The following is a 17640-nucleotide window of genomic DNA, read 5'->3' on the forward strand; positions in this document are numbered from 1 at the left end:
TGATATTAGGAAAAACTTGTTTACTGAAAGGGTTGTCAGGCATTGGAACAGGCTGCCGAGGGAAGTGGTGGTGTCACCATCCCTGGAGGTACTCAAAAAACGTGTAGACAAGGCACTTCAAGACATGGTTTAGTGGGCGTGGTTGACGGTTGGACTCGATGATCTTAAAGGTCTTTTCCAACCTAAATGATTCTATGTTTCTGTCTCTGAGCAGTAACTGTCTCTTCATCAGCTCCTTCAACGAATGGAAACGTTGGTTAGCACCATGAAAGGGAATGAAGAACTTTACATCAGGAATTTTTTTGTTTATTTATACTGGTATTTTCAACTGGTTGATCATGCCACTTCTTGCTCTAGTGTTCAGTACTCTTCATTTGGTTCTGTCACCAGTTAGTTTTTAGTGTAACCATATTTATAAATCTTAATGATTTAATTTGATTGTATACTTCAAAGCTCTGTTTTTGTTTCACTGGAAATAGTAAGATGCCTTGTGATCTGAGATTTTGGGATATGTGTTGCACTTGGAAGTTTTCCAGTTTTTTTGTCTTAAAAATTTGGCATTTGTGCTCAAATTACAGCTTTCTGATGGTAAACAGTTTTCCCAGTTGCACAGAAATGGAAGATGTAGTACTGTGTGTTGCAAACTCTAAATATGGTGATGACTTTCAAAGAAACTGATGAGCTTCTTCAGACACATTTTATATTAAAAGACAGTCTGAACAAATCTAAATGTTTAGGAAATGAATTAGGATATGGGAGGAGAAAAGGTATATGGGAAATGTGTGGTGTTAATTATTCCTGATATGTGGTTTATCTTTATTTTTTTCCCAACCCATCTAGAGTCAAATGTTAGATGATGAAATTGGCAGACTTTCAAAGGAGAGACAACAGCTTGCTTCTCAACTAAAGGAGGTAGGAATTTCTCTTAAAGGCAGCTCTTTAATAAACCTCAGCTAATGTATTTATATACTTGGTATCCTTTAATTGTGGTGGAGCTTTGGTTTTGATGTGGCTGGGAATATTTCTAAAGTAGAAGGTAAGTAGATAAAGGTTATAAGCTGAGTAAATCATGGACAGCCTGGTGTGAAATCCAGGTGTACTCTGGCTGCATATTGGGGAAAAAAAAAACCCAAAACCAACAACACTCCCCCCGCCTCCCAACCAAAAAACCCTCTACCCAATGGGTAGAGTTAAGGGTGAATTTTAAATGAAATGTGGCATATTTGGCAAAGAAGGTAATAGAAATGTGCTTGTCCCCATGTTCTAGGATGTATCTTCATCACCACTGTCATGCCCCTTAGAGTCCTATGGGAATTTAGGTACTTTTAAATGTTTCTAAGTAAAGCAACAGCTGGAAGAATTTTTTTGTGCATGGAGATAGATAGATCTGAAAGTGGAAATAGGCACTGATAGCAAAACCAGAAATTAAGGCTGAGTAGCACAAACCGTGAGATGAATGAAGGTTCATCTTTAATGAGTATTTGCTAACCCTTAATGGTCATGGAGGCTTGGAGTTACAAATGTGATGGCAAACTAAACTTTGGTCATGGTTAGTGTGTCTAGATTGCATAGGTGTAGAGATAATGGAATACTTCTTTCCAGTTTGCCATCTCAATGGCATTGATCTATAATTTAAAGTAACACTTCAGTTAAGTCAACTTGTGACTTTTATTTGTAATAATGGAGATAGTTTCATTGGGGTGATGCATTATGCATGATCTGTTTGGCAGTTAGAATTGTCCAGGCAGTTAAAATTGCTCTAGGGCTGTTCAAGACAGCTAAAAGAGAAGAGGAGACATGGTGTCCTGTTGTACTTGAAGGTTCGGAGGCACTCGCAGAAAGTACAGGCAGATATCATCTTGGAGTCCGACATAATCTGCTGCACGCTGAGCACAAGTGGAGGAGGTCTGCTGGAATCCGCTTTTTTGCGGCAAGGCCTTGATCCTTTCAGCTGTGTCATTGTGGATGAGGTCAGTAAAGCTATTTAGAACTACAGCATGTTCCACTTCTAAGGTCTGCCTTGTTCTCTGCTTAGGCTACTTGTGATTTTTTGGCTGCTCGTATAATATATTGTGGGTTGAGTGCCCCATCCCCACCTTTTAACTGGTAACCAGCCTGTCCTGCTATGTAGAGCCATGAGAAGAAAAAATAACTTTTCATTGCTGCTTTTTCTGACTTGTTTGGTGCTTTAATGGCAGACAGCTTTTACTTAAAAATCATGGCTAAAGTGTGGCTCTTGCTGTAGAGATTTCCAGATGGTTGGGTTATATTTGTGTCTGTTTGGAGAGCTCTGCATATTTAATAATAAAAGAAAAATCTGTTTGGAGTTGTTTATTAGGGAAAAATCCTTCTTTTTCTGTCTTGTTTTAAATTTTTTTTTTTAGAAGACTTAAAAAGCATTTGAGTTATTCTGTCTCTGTTACAGGAAATTTAACATACTTCCCTCCACTCCTTTGCTTACAACTTCCATTTTTTTGTCCTGTTTGCATATACAAAAGGCAGGGCAGTCCTGTGAGGTTGAAACACTGATTCCACTGATCCATCGCTGTAATAAACTTGTCCTTGTTGGAGATCCCAGACAGCTCCCTCCTACTGTAAAATCAGTAGTAAGTGTTCCAACTGTATTTTTTTCATGCTATATAGTGGATATAATATCAGAACAGTATTTATAGGAAATGTATAAAAGGAAAAAAAAGACACTTCAATGTCAGATCAGGGTGTCTTTCAGATAATAACTTTTGCCCTGCAAATTTGGGGTCTGTTATGCAGAGACTGTATCAATACTGCCTTCATATGTGTGCATAAAGCTAACACAGATGTGCGAGTGCAACCTCTGTAGACTTTCTTGGTGTAGCTTGGAACTGATTTCATGCACCATTAAGAATAACTATGGCAATACAAACTTCAGTGCAGCTTAGCACTTGGTTTGTTAGATGTTGTCTTGTGGCAGGCTCTGTTACTTCATTATGTGAGCTTCAGTCAGTGTCACGTTCCTTAAGGAATGGAGGATGAAGACTACCTGTTTGTATGGGGACTTCTTCACCCTACAGATGTGTTCTAAGGATGAACATATAGGAGCACTTTCTTGTATCCAACAGTAAGGAGGACTGTTTTAAAACTGGCTTCTCTAGAAGGGTAAATTACCTGGAGGCTGTGTACTTGTTTAACGAGATCCCACCTGGAAGATCTTGCTTTTCATTACTGTTGATGTTTTTAAAATTTTACTACGTTGTGGAAAGTTGTCTTGCTAAAGACTACACTGACAAAAATTCAGATACATGCAGGTGATCTTTACTGAAATAATAAGACTAACACAAATAGAATATTGAAGTGCAAGTAGTTGTCATTTTGTCAGTGATTTAGAAGTTTAGAAGAAAAACACCAAGTAGTTTTAAGTCCAAAAAGCAAATTCCTGTCGGTGATTTGGGACCTAATTCCCCAGAAGTCAATCTCATGTTTTCCCACTGGCAGAAAGCTCAGGAATATGGCTACGATCAGTCCTTGATGGCACGTCTGCACAGACACCTGGAGGAGCAAGTGCGGAAGAATGTTTTACGAAGCCTGCCAGTTGTGCAGCTGACTGTGCAGTATAGGATGCACCCTGACATCTGCCTCTTCCCATCCAATTACGTTTATGGCAGGACTCTAAAGACTGACAAGTGAGTAGCTCTCTGTTCTCCTTTCTGAGCAGGAGGAGGTATTTCAAAGAAACCTTTTCATGTCAGGATATTCTTTTGAGTCTAAAAATTATTGAGGATGGGAGCAGGGAGGGAAGGGGGGAAGATGCTTAATGGGAGAAAACTTGCATTCTGTCTCTTGTTAGTGCTGGCTGTGATATGTAAGTGTCCTGGGTTTGGCTGGGGTAATTTTTACAAGAAGCTGGGAGGGGGCACAGCTGGGGCAGCTGATGCAAACTAGCCAAGGGGATGTTCGATACCATATGATGTCATGCTCAGTATATAACTGGGGGAGCTGGCTGGGGGGAGGAGGGATTGTGGCTTGGGAAGTGGCTGAGCATCAGGTTCTGGCTGGTGAGCAATTGCATTGTGCATCACTCGTTTTACATATTCTTTTATTAGTATTATTGTTATTATTGTTTCTTCTTTCCTTGTGTTGTCCTGTTAAACTGTCCTTATCTCAACCCATGAGGCTTTAACTTTTTCTTCTGATTCTCCTTCCCATCCCACCGGGGCAGGGCAGGGAGTGAGCGAGTGGCTGCGTGGTGCTTAGTTGCCAGCTGGGCTTAAACCATGACAGTTGTTTTTGGCACCCAGCATGGGGCACGAAGGGTTGAGGTAGTGACAGATCTGACCAGAGCATGTTAAAACAGATTTGTTATATGCATTTCTTATATTAGTTAAATAGTCGCTGGTCACAATGTTAGTTTATTTTTTCATGTGGTGGTGTTATGTAAATTCTTATATGCACTATGTATTCCCTGTGGTGATGTTTATCACCTGTGGGAGAGGGATCAGGACTATCATTTTGCTGTACTGCGTAATGTTGACTTATGATTACATCACTAGTCATGAGGTTAAGCTGGTATTTCTATGCGGCATTGTTGTCATTCCCATACCTTGGGCACCCGCTCTTGGAATTTATTGGTAATTGTACAAATCAAGACTCGGATTCCCATCCATAAGCTGATTCATCGACTGGAGAGCCAAGGGGTGATCAGCAAGACTTGCTCGCCCTTTAATAGTCCCCTATGGCCAGTGTGAAAATCTAGTGGAGAATGGAGACTAACAGTAGACTATTGTGGCCTGAATGAAGTCACGCCACCACTGAGTGCTGCCGTACTGGATAAGCTAGAACTTCAGTACAAACTGGAGTCAAAGGCAGCCAAGTGGTACACCACAATTGATATCGCTAATGTGTTTTTCTCAATCCCTTTGGCAGCAGACTGCTGGCCACAGTTTGCTTTCACTTGGAGGGGTGTCCAGTACACCTGGAATTGACAGCCCCAGGGGTGGAAATGCAGCCCTACCATTTGCCGTGGACTGATCAAGACTGCCCTGGAACAGGGTGAAGCTCTGGAACACCTGCAGTACACTGACATCATTGTATGGGGCGACACAGCAGAAGAAGTTTTTGAGAAAGGGAAGAAAATAGTTCAAATCCTTCTGAAGGCTGGTTTTGCCCTAAAAAGAAGTAAGGTCAAGGGACCTGCACAGGAGATCCAGCTTTTAGGAATAAAATGGCAAGATGGCTGTTGTCAGATCCCAATGGATGTGATCAACAAAATAGCAGCTCTGTCTCTGATGACTAGCAAAAAGGAAACACAAGCTTTCTTAGGTGTTGGGGGTTTTTGGAGAATGCATATTCCAAATGACAGTCTGATTGTAAGCCCTCTCTATCAAGTGACCTGGAAGAAAAACAGGTTCAAATGGGGCCCTGAACAACAATAAGCCTTTGAACAAATTAAATGGGAGATTGTTCATGCAGTAGCCTTTGGGCCAGTCCAGGCAGGACAAAATGGCAAAAATGTACTCTACACTGCAGCCAGGGAGAATTGCCCCACCTGGAGTCCCTGGCAGAAGGCACCCGGGGAGACCCAAGGCTGACCCCTGGGGTTTTGGAGTTGGTGATACAGAGGATCCAAGGCCCATTATATTCCAACTGAAAAAGAGACACTGGCAGCATATGAAGGAGAGTTTGAGCTGCCTCAGAAGTGGTTGATACTGAAGCACAGCTCCTCCTGGCAGCCCGACTGCCGGTGCTGGGCTGGATATTCAAAGGGAGGGTCTCCTCTACATGTTGTGCAACTGATACCACATGGTGTAAGTGGGTCGCACTGATCACAGAATGGGCTCGAATATGAAATCCCAGTCACCCAGGAATTTTGGAATTGATCATGGACTGGCCAGAAGGCAAAGATTTTGGAATATCACCAGAGGAGGAGGTGACACGTGCAGATCCCACTGTATAATAAACTGCCAGAAAATGAGAAATATGCCCTGTTCATTGATGGGTCTTGTTGCATTGTGGGAAAGCATCAGAAGTGGAAGGCTGCTGTATGGAGTCCTATACGACAAGTCACAGAAACTGCTGAAGGAGAAGGTGAATCGAGCCAGTTTGCAGAGGTGAAAGCTATCCAGCTGGATTTGGACATTGCTGATCAAGAAAAATGGCCAGTGTTCTGTCTCTATACTGACTCATGGATGGTGGAAAATGCCCCGTGGGGGTAGTTGCAGCAATGGAAGCAGAGCAACTGGGAGCACAGAGGCAAACCCATCTGGGCTGCTTTATTGTGGCAAGGTACTGCTGCCCAGCCAGAGAAGCTGGTTGTAAAAGTATGTCATGTAGATGCCCATGTACCTAAGAGTTAGGCCATTGAAGAGCATCAAAACAACCAGCAGGTGGATCAGGCTGCTAAGATTGAGGTGGCTCAGGTGGATCTGGACTGGCAACATAGGGGTGAATTATTTGTAGCTCAGTGGGCCTGTGACACCTCAGGCCATCAGGGAGGAGATGCAACATATAGATGGGCTCGTGATCAAGGGGTGGACTTGACCATGGATACTATTGCACAGGTTTTCCACGAATGTGAAACATGGGACAATTGAGCAAGCCAAGCAGTTAAAGCCCCTGTGGTATGGACAGCAATGGCTGAAATATAAATATGGGGAGGCCTGGCAGATTGATTATATCATGCTCCCACAAACTTGCCAAGGCAAGCACCATGTGCTTACAATGGTGGAAGCAACCACCGGCTGGCTGGAAGCATATCCTGTGCCCCATGCCACCGCACAGAACGCTATCCTGGGCCTTGAAAAACAAGTCTTATGGTGACATGGCACCACAGAAAGAATTGACTCAGACAGCAGGACTCAGTTCCAAAACAACCTCATAGACACCTGGGCCAAAGAGCATGGCATTGAGTGGGTATATCACATCCCCTATCGTGTATCACCTTCCCGGAAAATTGAACGATACAATGGACTGCTAAAAACTACACTGAGAACAATGGGGGGTGGGACCTTCAAACATCGAGATACACATTTAGCAAAAGCTACCTGGTTAGTTAACACTAGAGGATCTACCAGTTGAGCTGGCCCTGCCCAGTCAAAACTTCCATGTACTACTGTAGAAGGGGATAAAGTCTCCATGGTGCACATGAAGAATATGTTAGGGAAGACAGTCTGGGTTAGTCCTGCCTCAGGCAAAGGCAAACCCATCTGCAAGATTGCTTTTGCTCAAGGACCTGGGCGTACTTCGTGGGTGATGTGGAAGGATGGGGAAGTTCAATATGTACCTCAAGGGGATTTGATTTTAGGTGAGAATAGCCAGTGAATTAAATTGTATGATGTTAATTGCTAAATAACCCTGTTGTTGTATGTCATCACTACTACAGTTGCTATATGCCATATCAATGGTATTACAGTAAGAATCACCTAAATCACTGAAGGATGGATTTTTATGAAACTGAGCAAAGTGCAGTGGTGATGGAACTTGGACTGGCTTCAGCACTGGTGCCCAGCAACTTCAGCATTGACATCTTCAACCCGTAGACCGTGGGCATGGGCTGTGCCAAATAGACCAGCTGCAAGTTCCAGATGCAGCATACAATAATCCAACACCACACACCATCTCTCCTGCCCTAAAAAGAGCGTTAGGACAGATGGAGCCACAAAGTCATAGATTAAATGAACTCAACAGACACGTTAGAGGGATGGCCCATAGACGAAGGGAATGATATCTCTCTGTGTGTGTGTATATCTCAAAGACAGGAGAAGTGGTGGTAGATGACTGGAAAGTCTAGGATCTGGGCATGGCATAGATGGTATAGAACAGGGGGTGGATAATGTCCTGGGTTTGGCTGGGATAGAGTTAATTTTCACAAGAAGCTGGGAGGGGGCACAGCCAGGACAGCTGACCCAAACTAGCCAAGGGGATATTTGATACTATATGATGTCTTGCTGGGTATGTAACTGGAGGAGCTGGCTGGGGCAAGGAGGGGTTGCAGCTTGGGAAGGGACTGAGCATCAGGTTCCAGGTGGTGAGCAATTGCTTTGTGGATCACTTGCTTTATATATACTTTTATTAGTAGTATTGTTTTTTCTTTCCTTGTGTTGTCCTATTAAACTGTCCTTATCTCAACCCACAAAGTTTTACTTTTTCTTCTGATTGTCTTCTCCATCTCACTGGGGCGGGGGGAAGAGTGAGCAAGTAGCTGTGTGGTGCTTAGTTGCCAGCTGGGCTTAAACCATGACAGTAAGTTAAGTAAATCACTTAAAATTGAGCATACTTACTGCTTAGACTTCATTTTGAGGCCTCAGTATATGCAGGTAGCAGTGAAAATTAAGGATGCTGGAAAAAAAGCTGAAGGTTGCTTGTATTTGATAACAAATGAAGTATCAATTCTTAGAATTCCTCTATTCTAAATCCACATTTACCTAGTGATAAAAATGTTACTTACAGAGCAACAGAAGAGAACAGATGTTCTTCAGAGTGGCCATTCCAGCCCTACCTTATTTTTGATGTAGGAGATGGTCGTGAGGAGCGAGAGAATGAGTAAGTCCTGTATTCTGCTCAGCCAAATTTTAGATTTGCTGAGAATTAATTACCTGCAGAAGAGTTGTCTTCTCTGCTATATTGTTCCCAATATGCATTAAGTAGCTGGAACTGCAATTTCAACTTGATTTAATTTTACAAAAAAGCAGTTGTTAAATGCTTTTGGTGTGTTTTAATCTGAAACTGGTTTTTGTCCTGGTTTGAGTGTCTGTTAGATGCCAGTGAATGCCTACAATCCGTGCTACTTCTAGTAACTGTTTCCGAACTCCTGATTTTTATCAGTGACTTTGCTTTTACAGCTGCATGCTGAGGTAATGCCAGAAGGTGGCAGGCTCAGTCCTCACCTTTGCCTATTCTGTAAGGAAAGCAAAGCTATGTAGTTCTAAGGGAATGTAAAGTGCAGCCTTTCACTGCTAACACTTGTCATTGTTGTTAGCCCCTCGTCAGGGCCTGCTTGCAAAGTTATTTGAGCCTTTATGTGAAGGAGGCTGCAAAAGTTTGAGATAGGACTTTGACTTGCAATCCCCTACAAATTGGGCTGAAGCATTGAGTGTGAAAGAGCTGTCAAACATATTTCCATATTGTTTCCATTCTGTCTTGTTCAGCTCTTTCAGTAATCCTCAGGAAGTGAAGCTGGTGGTGGAATTAATTAGAACAATTAAAGAAAAAAGGAAGGATCTGGGTCTTCGTCGCATTGGAATAATTACCCCTTACAGCGCACAGAAAAAGAAAATTCAAGAACAACTGGACAGAGTGTTTAAGAATAACAGGTGAAGAAACCATGAGTTTTCAAATGGGACTTGGCTCTTGCATGGTAGTCCTTTGTTTATCCTCTTAAAACAATGGCAAAAACTGAAACTTTTTTCTGTGCTACTAAAATCTGTACTTAGCCATGCCTTTAAAGGGGACATGCAAGACTTTTGCTTAAAACAGGCATGGCCTCTTTGTACCATTTCTTAGTTATTACTTGTATATGTGCTTTGATTATATTGCTGTTCTGAATAAAGCTGGTTTAAAAGAAAACCTAAAATTCTAAGCTGCATGGACCTGAACAGCTTTTCAGTAATGATGCTGGCCCCAGAAAAGTAAATTTAGCTTTAGGTTCATACACTGAAGCAGAAATTTACCCTGGGTTGTTTTGACAGATGATCATTAAGGATAGTGTTTAGGCTATTTGTGTCAGTGTGTTGGTTAAAAATTCAACTAATGTAATTTAATGGCTTGCTAATTCTTTCTTCAACAGCCCAGGAGAAGTGGACACAGTGGATGCATTCCAGGGACGAGAGAAAGACTGCATCATAGTGACATGTGTCCGGGCAAACAGCACTAAAGGGTCAATTGGGTATGTTTCTCTTCAGTGATTTGCAAGTCCCATTTCCGATGACACTCTAGATATAGTCGTTAGATTTTTAATATGACTGGTAAGAAAGTTTAGGAATCGCAGAGGTTCTTAAACTTGTTTAGACTTGCTGAGAGAACAAGTCACTACAGCCAGCAAATTAAAAGGTATCTGAATGCATGAATTAATGTTACTGGTTCGAGATCTCTGAACAAAAGGGATGTGGAACTAAGTATTGTGTTCTCTGTTGCGTGCTGATGAATTTGCACGGCTGCCTTAGCCTGTCACTGTTTCGGTTTGGCAGGATTGGTCTTGGGAACTTGGCTCTTTGCATTAGTACTGCAGCAGTTATTTGTCTTATAGCTTTTGATATATATTGTGACTTTCTAAATGCTGCTCTCTTAAAATGAAATCCATTTTCTGTGACTGTCACTATCCTATTAATACAGCATTCGGTCTCTAAAAGTATTGTTAAATAGTTACATATGTTGCTGTGAATGTGATGCCGGTGAGCTAGATCTTTGATTTGTAGATGAATGTGCTTGTCTTGAGTTAGGAGGAGATTTGTAGGAAGTCTTGATTCAAGATTGCAGATTTGATAATTTTGTATGGGTTTTTCCTGTCTGAAACAGAAGGAACTAGATATGGGGTGTGCTGTTTACCCGCTACAGCATTTGTTGATTTGTTTCTGTAACTTAGGGATCATGTTAGTTTAAAAAATGGTATGCCTTATTATAGTACATTTTAAGGTAAACTATGGGAAGTCTGTTTGCATAAACAAATAAAAATCTTTTTTTCTGCATACCAGATTTCACTAAGCTACTTATGTTTCTCTGATACTAATTTTCTAATTGCTAGATAAAGGGCTTTTAATTGTGCTGATCCATGGTACTTTGGGAAGGGGAAGAATCCAAATCCTATAGTAAACAACAATAATGCTTTTTGGAGACTTCTTAATCTGGTTGATTGAGTTTGGAAACTGAAGGCAGCTAGAACCTGCCAGTTCTTTTGGCTGACACGGGACTTAACCTCTATCTGTTCTTTTGGAAGAAAACTTCCCATCTTACTGTGCTGAAGCTTTATCTACTAAAGCTTTGGCAGTGCAATGCCTTAGAAGCTGTACATACTGATGTCTTGGACATCTGAGTTTCAGGGTCAGGTGTCATTGGCAAGGTGTGATGGGAAAGTTTGCATCACCCTTACCTATGATCTTGTAGTTGAGGAAAGTATTTTGGTCTCCAAGGTTGCTAGTCCAGCATTAAATTTACTCTGAAAGTAACTTGCAAAGGGAGAAGAAAGCTCCAAGAAATGACAATGGATTTTTTTTCCCCCCTTTCCTGAGAAAATAATATTGTCGTCTTTCAGTTTTAAAAGCTGTTAGGAATATTTAGTAGTCTTTCCAGATCCCTTCCCCCGCTCCACCCCTGCCCCCCAATACCTAGAGAACTATAATATCTGTGCTGCTGGATCCACTCCCCTGGTCTGCTTCCTGCCTCTCTTTTCCTGCACTGCCCGAATTTTCTGGGGTGGCTCTGGGGCTTTTGCAGTCTTTACTGCAGGGGTTGTGAACTTGCTGAAGAGCGGGTCTCAGTGCCATGACCACAGTATCAAGCACTGATATTGGACCTGCTCAAACTGAGTTGTACAAGGACTTGACTTTGTATTGCAAATTTTGTTAGTATAGAGTAAGCTGTGCATTTTGGGAGCTTTTTCATTAGAGAAGAAGTAGTTGATATGTTTCACGAACCTTTTTTTGGAGTTTTGGTAAATAAGCCCTAACAGAAATCAACCTTTAAGGATACACTAAACATTTGTTTGTTTAGGTTTCAGTACCTTGGTTTGTGATCCCACAAAAACAGACTTTCTTCTGCAGGAATATACTTTTCGCTCTTGAAGCATGACAAAGCAAAAGTCTTCCTTCATGTGCTTCCAGTGCAGGTGACCTTTAAAATAAAATATTCATGTCCAGTGTTCAGTATTTCAGTAGAAAATTTTGCCGTTAATCATGCCAAATATTATTAATCTATTTCAGTTCAAGTCAAAAAGAAGCTTAAAGTCTTGATAGGTGAAGTGAGGTTGATGTCTTCTGTACTTTGAGGAACACTTAAGGAAGCAGTGGTTGGCATTAAGAGGGGATTTGCTCTAAGAAAGGAAACATTAACAGCAAGAGCTGGAAAGAACTGGAATTCCCTGCAAGGAATCAGAGTGGTGAAAGAAAGAAAACACAATTGCAGAGCCCTTCATGTAAGGCAGGGCTGCTGCAGTGGAATCTGGGAGTGGGTCATGAACTGCTGCCGCCTTTAACTGCTTCTGTTATCTTCATTTCACTGAAATTGAATATTACCTCTTTTTCTCATAACACTTAAACCTCATGGAAGTAGTAGTTTAGGAGCTTATTTTTGTCTTGTCACGTAGGTTTCTGGCGAGTCTTCAGCGTCTGAACGTTACAATTACCCGAGCCAGATTCAGCCTCTTTATCCTTGGAAGACTGAAAACGCTCATGGTAGGTACAGTGTTAATCAAATGATCTTCTGTGACCCACCCTTGTAGGTCAAGTCAGTGTTGGGAAAGTGAAAACCATCCTCAGACTGCTCCGGTCGATGAAAGGGGCCCCTTTTCTAGTGTATTGTTAAATTAGTACAGCCCAGGCTTCTGAAGGGTTCTCTTTGAAAGCTTTGGCTGTAACTGACAGAAAAGCTTTAAAAAAATCCCCCAAAACTGTTTTTCTTGCTTCCAAGAAGGAAAGGTAGAAATTACTCTCACCATGTGCTCAGTAACTAAATTGTAACACTGTCCTTTACAATTCAAGGGTGGGGGGTTGTAAAAAATCTTCTCTCTACTGGTAAAGATAGGATAATGGCAGGGCTACTTTCCTGCTTGCTCCTTACTGTTCCTCCAGCTATTGCAGTTGTCACTGGATACATGAGCAAGGAAAATTATTTTAAAAAACCAAACCACCCTAAAACATTTGCCTGATCTTCAGATTATTGGTTTTGACACTACTTTGTGTAGTCATATGGTTTCTGAGGATACTCTTTGCTTGTACTCTTTGAAACAAGTGTTTCTGAAACAGAACTACATAATTGGGGGACTATAAAGGCCCACTGAATGTGTAGGGAGTGCTCTTGAATAGGGTTAATGTCTTACACTATTTGATTTTTATTCTTTTTCGAAGGGTGGGGGTGTTAGCTACACCACTAGAGGGCATTAAAGCCATGTTCCTGTTTCACTCTCTGTATGAGAGAACTCTTCTGGCCTTCATAAATATAGAAATTGTCATTTTAAGTAGTAGCTCACTGATGGTTGAAAGTACCTTCCCTGTGTTACAGCAGCCAGAGTGCCTATTGCTGTTTTGCAAGTGAAACATAAGATTCTTCCATTCCAGAAGGAACATAACAGTGGTTTCCATGACAGTTGTGTCAGGTACCTTGATTAAAGGGGTTGTGCATCCTCTGACACCTCTGTCCATTTGTGTTGATTTCTTTCTGATAACTGTTTACTTTTGGGGGGGGTATCTTTTTTCTTTTTTTAAAGGAAAATAAAGACTGGAATGAGTTGATTCAGGATGCTCAGAAAAGAGGTGCCATTATCAAGACATCAGAAAAAAGCTACAGGAAAGATGCTGTTAAGATTTTGAAGCTCAACGCAACAGTACAGCCCTCAACCAAAGCAGGGACAAAGAAATCTCCTCTGTTGCAGGCTTGTCCTTCCAGTAGCAAGAGGGGTGAGCTTGCAAATCCAAGGGAGGCCCACAGCTCACGGGAACTCGCTGCTGGTGCTGGCCATGCAGTGCCACAAGGAAGCAGAGGGCCCCAACAGCCACAGAGGGCTCAGGCTGCAGACTCCAGGAGAGGCAGTACCTCCGCACCAGTGGAGGCTGCAGCGCTTCCTGCTGATCAAGAGAAACCACGGGACCCAAGGCTGGCAAGTATGGCGAGTAGAACTGAAACAAAAGGGAAGGAGCAGGCCTCAAAAGACAGCAGTCGGTCAGCCCAGAGCAATGCAGGATCAACGTCACAGCAAGGCCTCGGTGTGTCCTCGGCTGCCAGGGGTCAGATTTCCAGAACAGAAACTCCTAAGAAGCCCCAGCAAATGATGGGGCAATATGACATGCCTTCCTCGTTGCCTTACGCAGCTCGGCATGAGGGTGACCGGAGAGCTCCTGTATCGAAAAGCAGTTCAAAAGCCCACAGTGAAGGAGGTCAAAATAATAGCAGTAAGTGGAACAAAGACTATCAAGTTTTAACGAGGAGAACATCAGAGGAATCACCAGAGAACACAGAATCAAACAGTGCCAAGCGAAGAAAGACCTCTCACTGACTTTAGTATTGGCTCATTACTGAAAATCTATTCCCAGATTTCTGTCTAGCAAGGACTGTGTTTTAAATTATTTAGTACACCTGGAACTCCCTTATATTGATACCACTACTATCAGTAGATCCATCTTTTTCTCATCCTGTCCCTAATTGTGCAGGGGACTTTATACCTGACAGTTGATAGCTTTGAGCTTTTGAAAAAATCTGGGTAGCTGCATTGCTTGGAAGAGCAGGGAATTTTGTCATCTAGGAAGTTAAGTTTGTAAATGTTCGACAATGTATATTTGTACAGTATACAGAATTATTTTAAGATTTAATTTGGCAAATATACAGCTTCTTGTTTCCTTGTGCAAATGCTAATTTCTTAGTGATGTAATTTTTTTATGAAGAACCAGAGCAAAGCAAAAAAACCCCTAAACAACAAACAAAAAACCCCAAACCCCAAGAACAGCCAGACTTCTTTTTCCCTTTACACTAGTAAGTCTAATTTATTTGATAGCAAAGAGTGAATGTTGAAAATGTGGTAGCAGTGATTCTTCCTCATGCTCCACTAGTGCTTCAGGAAAGACTGAAGGCAGATGTACATTGGTTGAATGGAGAGTATTCTACTTATTTTGTATATTTTATTGCCTGTTTTTATAGGAACAGAAGAGCTTTCGTTTATACAAATGTGCCTTGAGTTTTGCTCTTGCTGCTACTTCATCAGTTGGAATCCTTTTCTTGTTGCAGTGGCAATGCAAGCCGCAGTTTAAAGCCTACAAGGTCTGTTTTGCTCCCAGTGAGTCAATGTGACGAATAATCAACAACAGCACTGTGGAATCTTAATCAAAGACCTAGTTAATGCTTATGGGTAATGACACTTGAGTTTTTGTATAGAGCTTTTGGAGATGTATAGAGAGAAAAAGGGCAAGCAGTTCATTCTAGGTGTTATTACTGGATTCTTTCCACTGTGTTGATGAAGAATATATAACCAATAAAATGGGGTGGGGGGGAAAATTGAACTACTTTTAAGAACACCTTCCTCTCATCGTAACATTTCACAATAAAAGTGGAATTATTTCTACTAAGAATGCCTTTGGGTCCCTGTGAAGTATCACTTTTTCTGGAGTATGTGTCTGTCTTGAGGTGAAGAGCAACATTTCATGTGCACAGAGTTTTGCATGGAGATAGTCTAGCATGCTTCTGCCTGAGGATGCAGCACCTTGCTATGTTACACAAGTTGTGTGCATTGTGAGTGGGCCAGGTTGCTATCTCTGTGCATCTGTGTTAAAATACAGCCTGCTATGAAGCAGGCGGTATTCTGCTGTCCCTTGCCAACTAACTTATGCCTAACCAATGTAAGGGCAGTGGCTTTCCCTAAGCAAATGAGCTGACAGACTTCTCTGGCCAGAATTTAGCCATAATCATTAGTTACGTTTTCTGTCCCAACACATTCATTGCAATGATTAGTGTCAGCTTTGTCCTTTTAACCCACTGCCAAAGAGGTATGTGAGATCCAGTTCAGTGCCTTACAGTACAAAACAGCAGGTAGTGGTTCAAACTCTAATTGTCAGTAAAATTTAGCATCCTTAATGCATCCAAGCCCAGAACAAACATGTTTTACTGGTAGCAGCTGCATTGTAGGTGTGTTGGGAGGCTTTTAGTTGCTGTCTGTGGCTGTCCAGCTCATTGTGCTGCGTAATACAGAGCATTTTAAGATAATGGGGAGAATCTTTGAGATGCCTGTGAAGTGAAATCGACATATGTGCATTGTTTAGCTTTAGTTATTTGTTATGTTGCAATCTTAATTGCTTCAGTGAACCCTGACCACCTCTTGTCAGCGGTATATGCTCTCCTAAAACTGCCATGACTCTTCCTTGATGTTGTGTACCTTGTGTGAGAAGAAGGAAGGCTGCTTGAATGAATCTGACTGTCACAAATTGGACATTTCGGTCACTCTCACATCACGGAATCCATGCCCTATGTGTTATCTCCCTTTATGTTAATAGGAATATTTAAAAATACTGTCATCTTTCAAACCTCTTGGCTCTTCTTGGCAGGGGTGTGCTGACCTGCCTGCTGTTTCTACTTAGCACATTAAAAAGGCTGCTATTCTGCAAACAGCTGTAGGATCCTATAGCTGTGGAAGCCATTTAGACTGACTTTATGTAAATAAAGTGAAGCTGGCAACAGTGTGAATGAAGAAATGCTTTTCTGGCCATTAAATAAAATTTTGTCAAAAGAATATTTCTCTGAAACTTTTCTTCTAGTTTTCTTTCTCCTTAATCTGCATTTTGGAACGTGTTCTTCTGAGAGCTATACTTACCACATGCTGAAGGAATTTTGTTTTCACATTTCATTTTTGTTGTATTTTGTACATACCACATAGGTCACGTACTGTCTAATGCCTACATTTTTCCATAAATCATCTTTGAGGTGTGGTCAGTGGCTTAGACTTTTTTGCTTATTTAATACTAGATTTATCTGACTTAAATTGTCAATCTTTCAGTGGTAGCTTATTGCTGCTGTATCAGTCTGTATCATTAGTGGTGTATTCTTTAATAAAAAAAGTGTTTGGGTTGTTGCACTTAGAACACTTTTCCCTCTTCACATATCACTCAGAGTAGGTTTGTAGTTTTAATTAACTTTTTTCCCTTCTCTTTTATACCCATAACATGGAAAACCAAGCAAACTCCAATCCAAAGCACACTTCTCACCAATTCAAATAAAATCTACATTGGGGAACAAACAGGGTACAACTTTGGTAACTTTTCTGCTGTTTCCATTGTGTGTTATAAAGTACTGAGTAGTGGTGGACAGTCAGTGTTGGTAAGCCAAGTGTAAACTTGCTTTATTCATTTAATACCATCTCAGAACCAGTGACAGTTGGAGGAGGTTGTTCAGCGATTGTTCCCTTCTGCTGAGTGTTAAGTCGGAAAAACCAGTAAAGAACATATTCAACACAACTTAACGTAAAACAGTTTAATTGGGGTTTGTGCCAAAAAACTTCAGAAGAAGCAGTATTCAGGATTTTATGCAGAGGCTTCCATGATTCTTCCAGGCTTGACAGCTTAATTCTCGGTGCAAAACCTGTTCCCTTTGTGGTACTATTAGTCTTTGATATCGGTAAGAAGGGAAAGTCTCTTGTAAGTGTTGGACTATGTTTTGTTCAAAGTTTGGGATTTTTTTTTAGCTGTTTGTACACAAAATAGGCTTTCCAGTGAAGGTGGAGTATAATTCTGGTTATCCCTTTTTCCTTTAAGGTTTACTGTAATTGTTTTCCATGTCATTACTCCAAATGATGGTGATGTGAGAACAAACTAGAGCCATACGTACAATGGTGATACCCAAACAGGTACTTGTCTAATACATTTTTCTTGCCTGTGTTTCATTGTACGTGCGCTATGCTATGGGGTGCTGGCTTACTAATGGTGACTTTATCAGTTGTACCTATGGATGTCTGCGGCCCTGCTAGAGAAAAACCAGCCGTTT

At 41.4% G+C, this 17640-nt stretch overlaps 1 protein-coding gene across 4 annotated transcripts in view; it reads left to right on the forward strand.

Annotated features, from left to right (window-relative positions):
- SETX (senataxin) overlaps positions 1-16311 on the forward strand; it is a 37902-nt gene extending 21591 nt beyond the window's left edge. For 2 of the 4 annotated variants that reach the window (XM_010570881.1, XM_010570882.1), the window contains exons 18-26: positions 841-912; positions 1821-1970; positions 2499-2606; positions 3472-3659; positions 8422-8514; positions 9120-9284; positions 9758-9856; positions 12269-12356; positions 13388-16310. In XM_010570881.1, coding sequence (XP_010569183.1) covers positions 841-912; positions 1821-1970; positions 2499-2606; positions 3472-3659; positions 8422-8514; positions 9120-9284; positions 9758-9856; positions 12269-12356; positions 13388-14173 — 1749 coding nt within the window. In that variant the 3' untranslated portion in view covers positions 14174-16310. Of the gene's footprint in view, positions 1-840; positions 913-1820; positions 1971-2498; positions 2607-3471; positions 3660-8421; positions 8515-9119; positions 9285-9757; positions 9857-12268; positions 12357-13387 lie in introns of all 4 variants that reach the window. The other 2 variants (XM_010570883.1, XM_010570884.1) reach the window with 1 other exon arrangement.
- Positions 16312-17640: the final 1329 nt, after the last annotated feature.

The sequence above is a fragment of the Haliaeetus leucocephalus genome, unplaced genomic scaffold, assembly GCF_000737465.1.
Source record: "Haliaeetus leucocephalus isolate CR32 unplaced genomic scaffold, Haliaeetus_leucocephalus-4.0 Scaffold306, whole genome shotgun sequence".
Lineage (NCBI taxonomy): Eukaryota > Metazoa > Chordata > Aves > Accipitriformes > Accipitridae > Haliaeetus > Haliaeetus leucocephalus.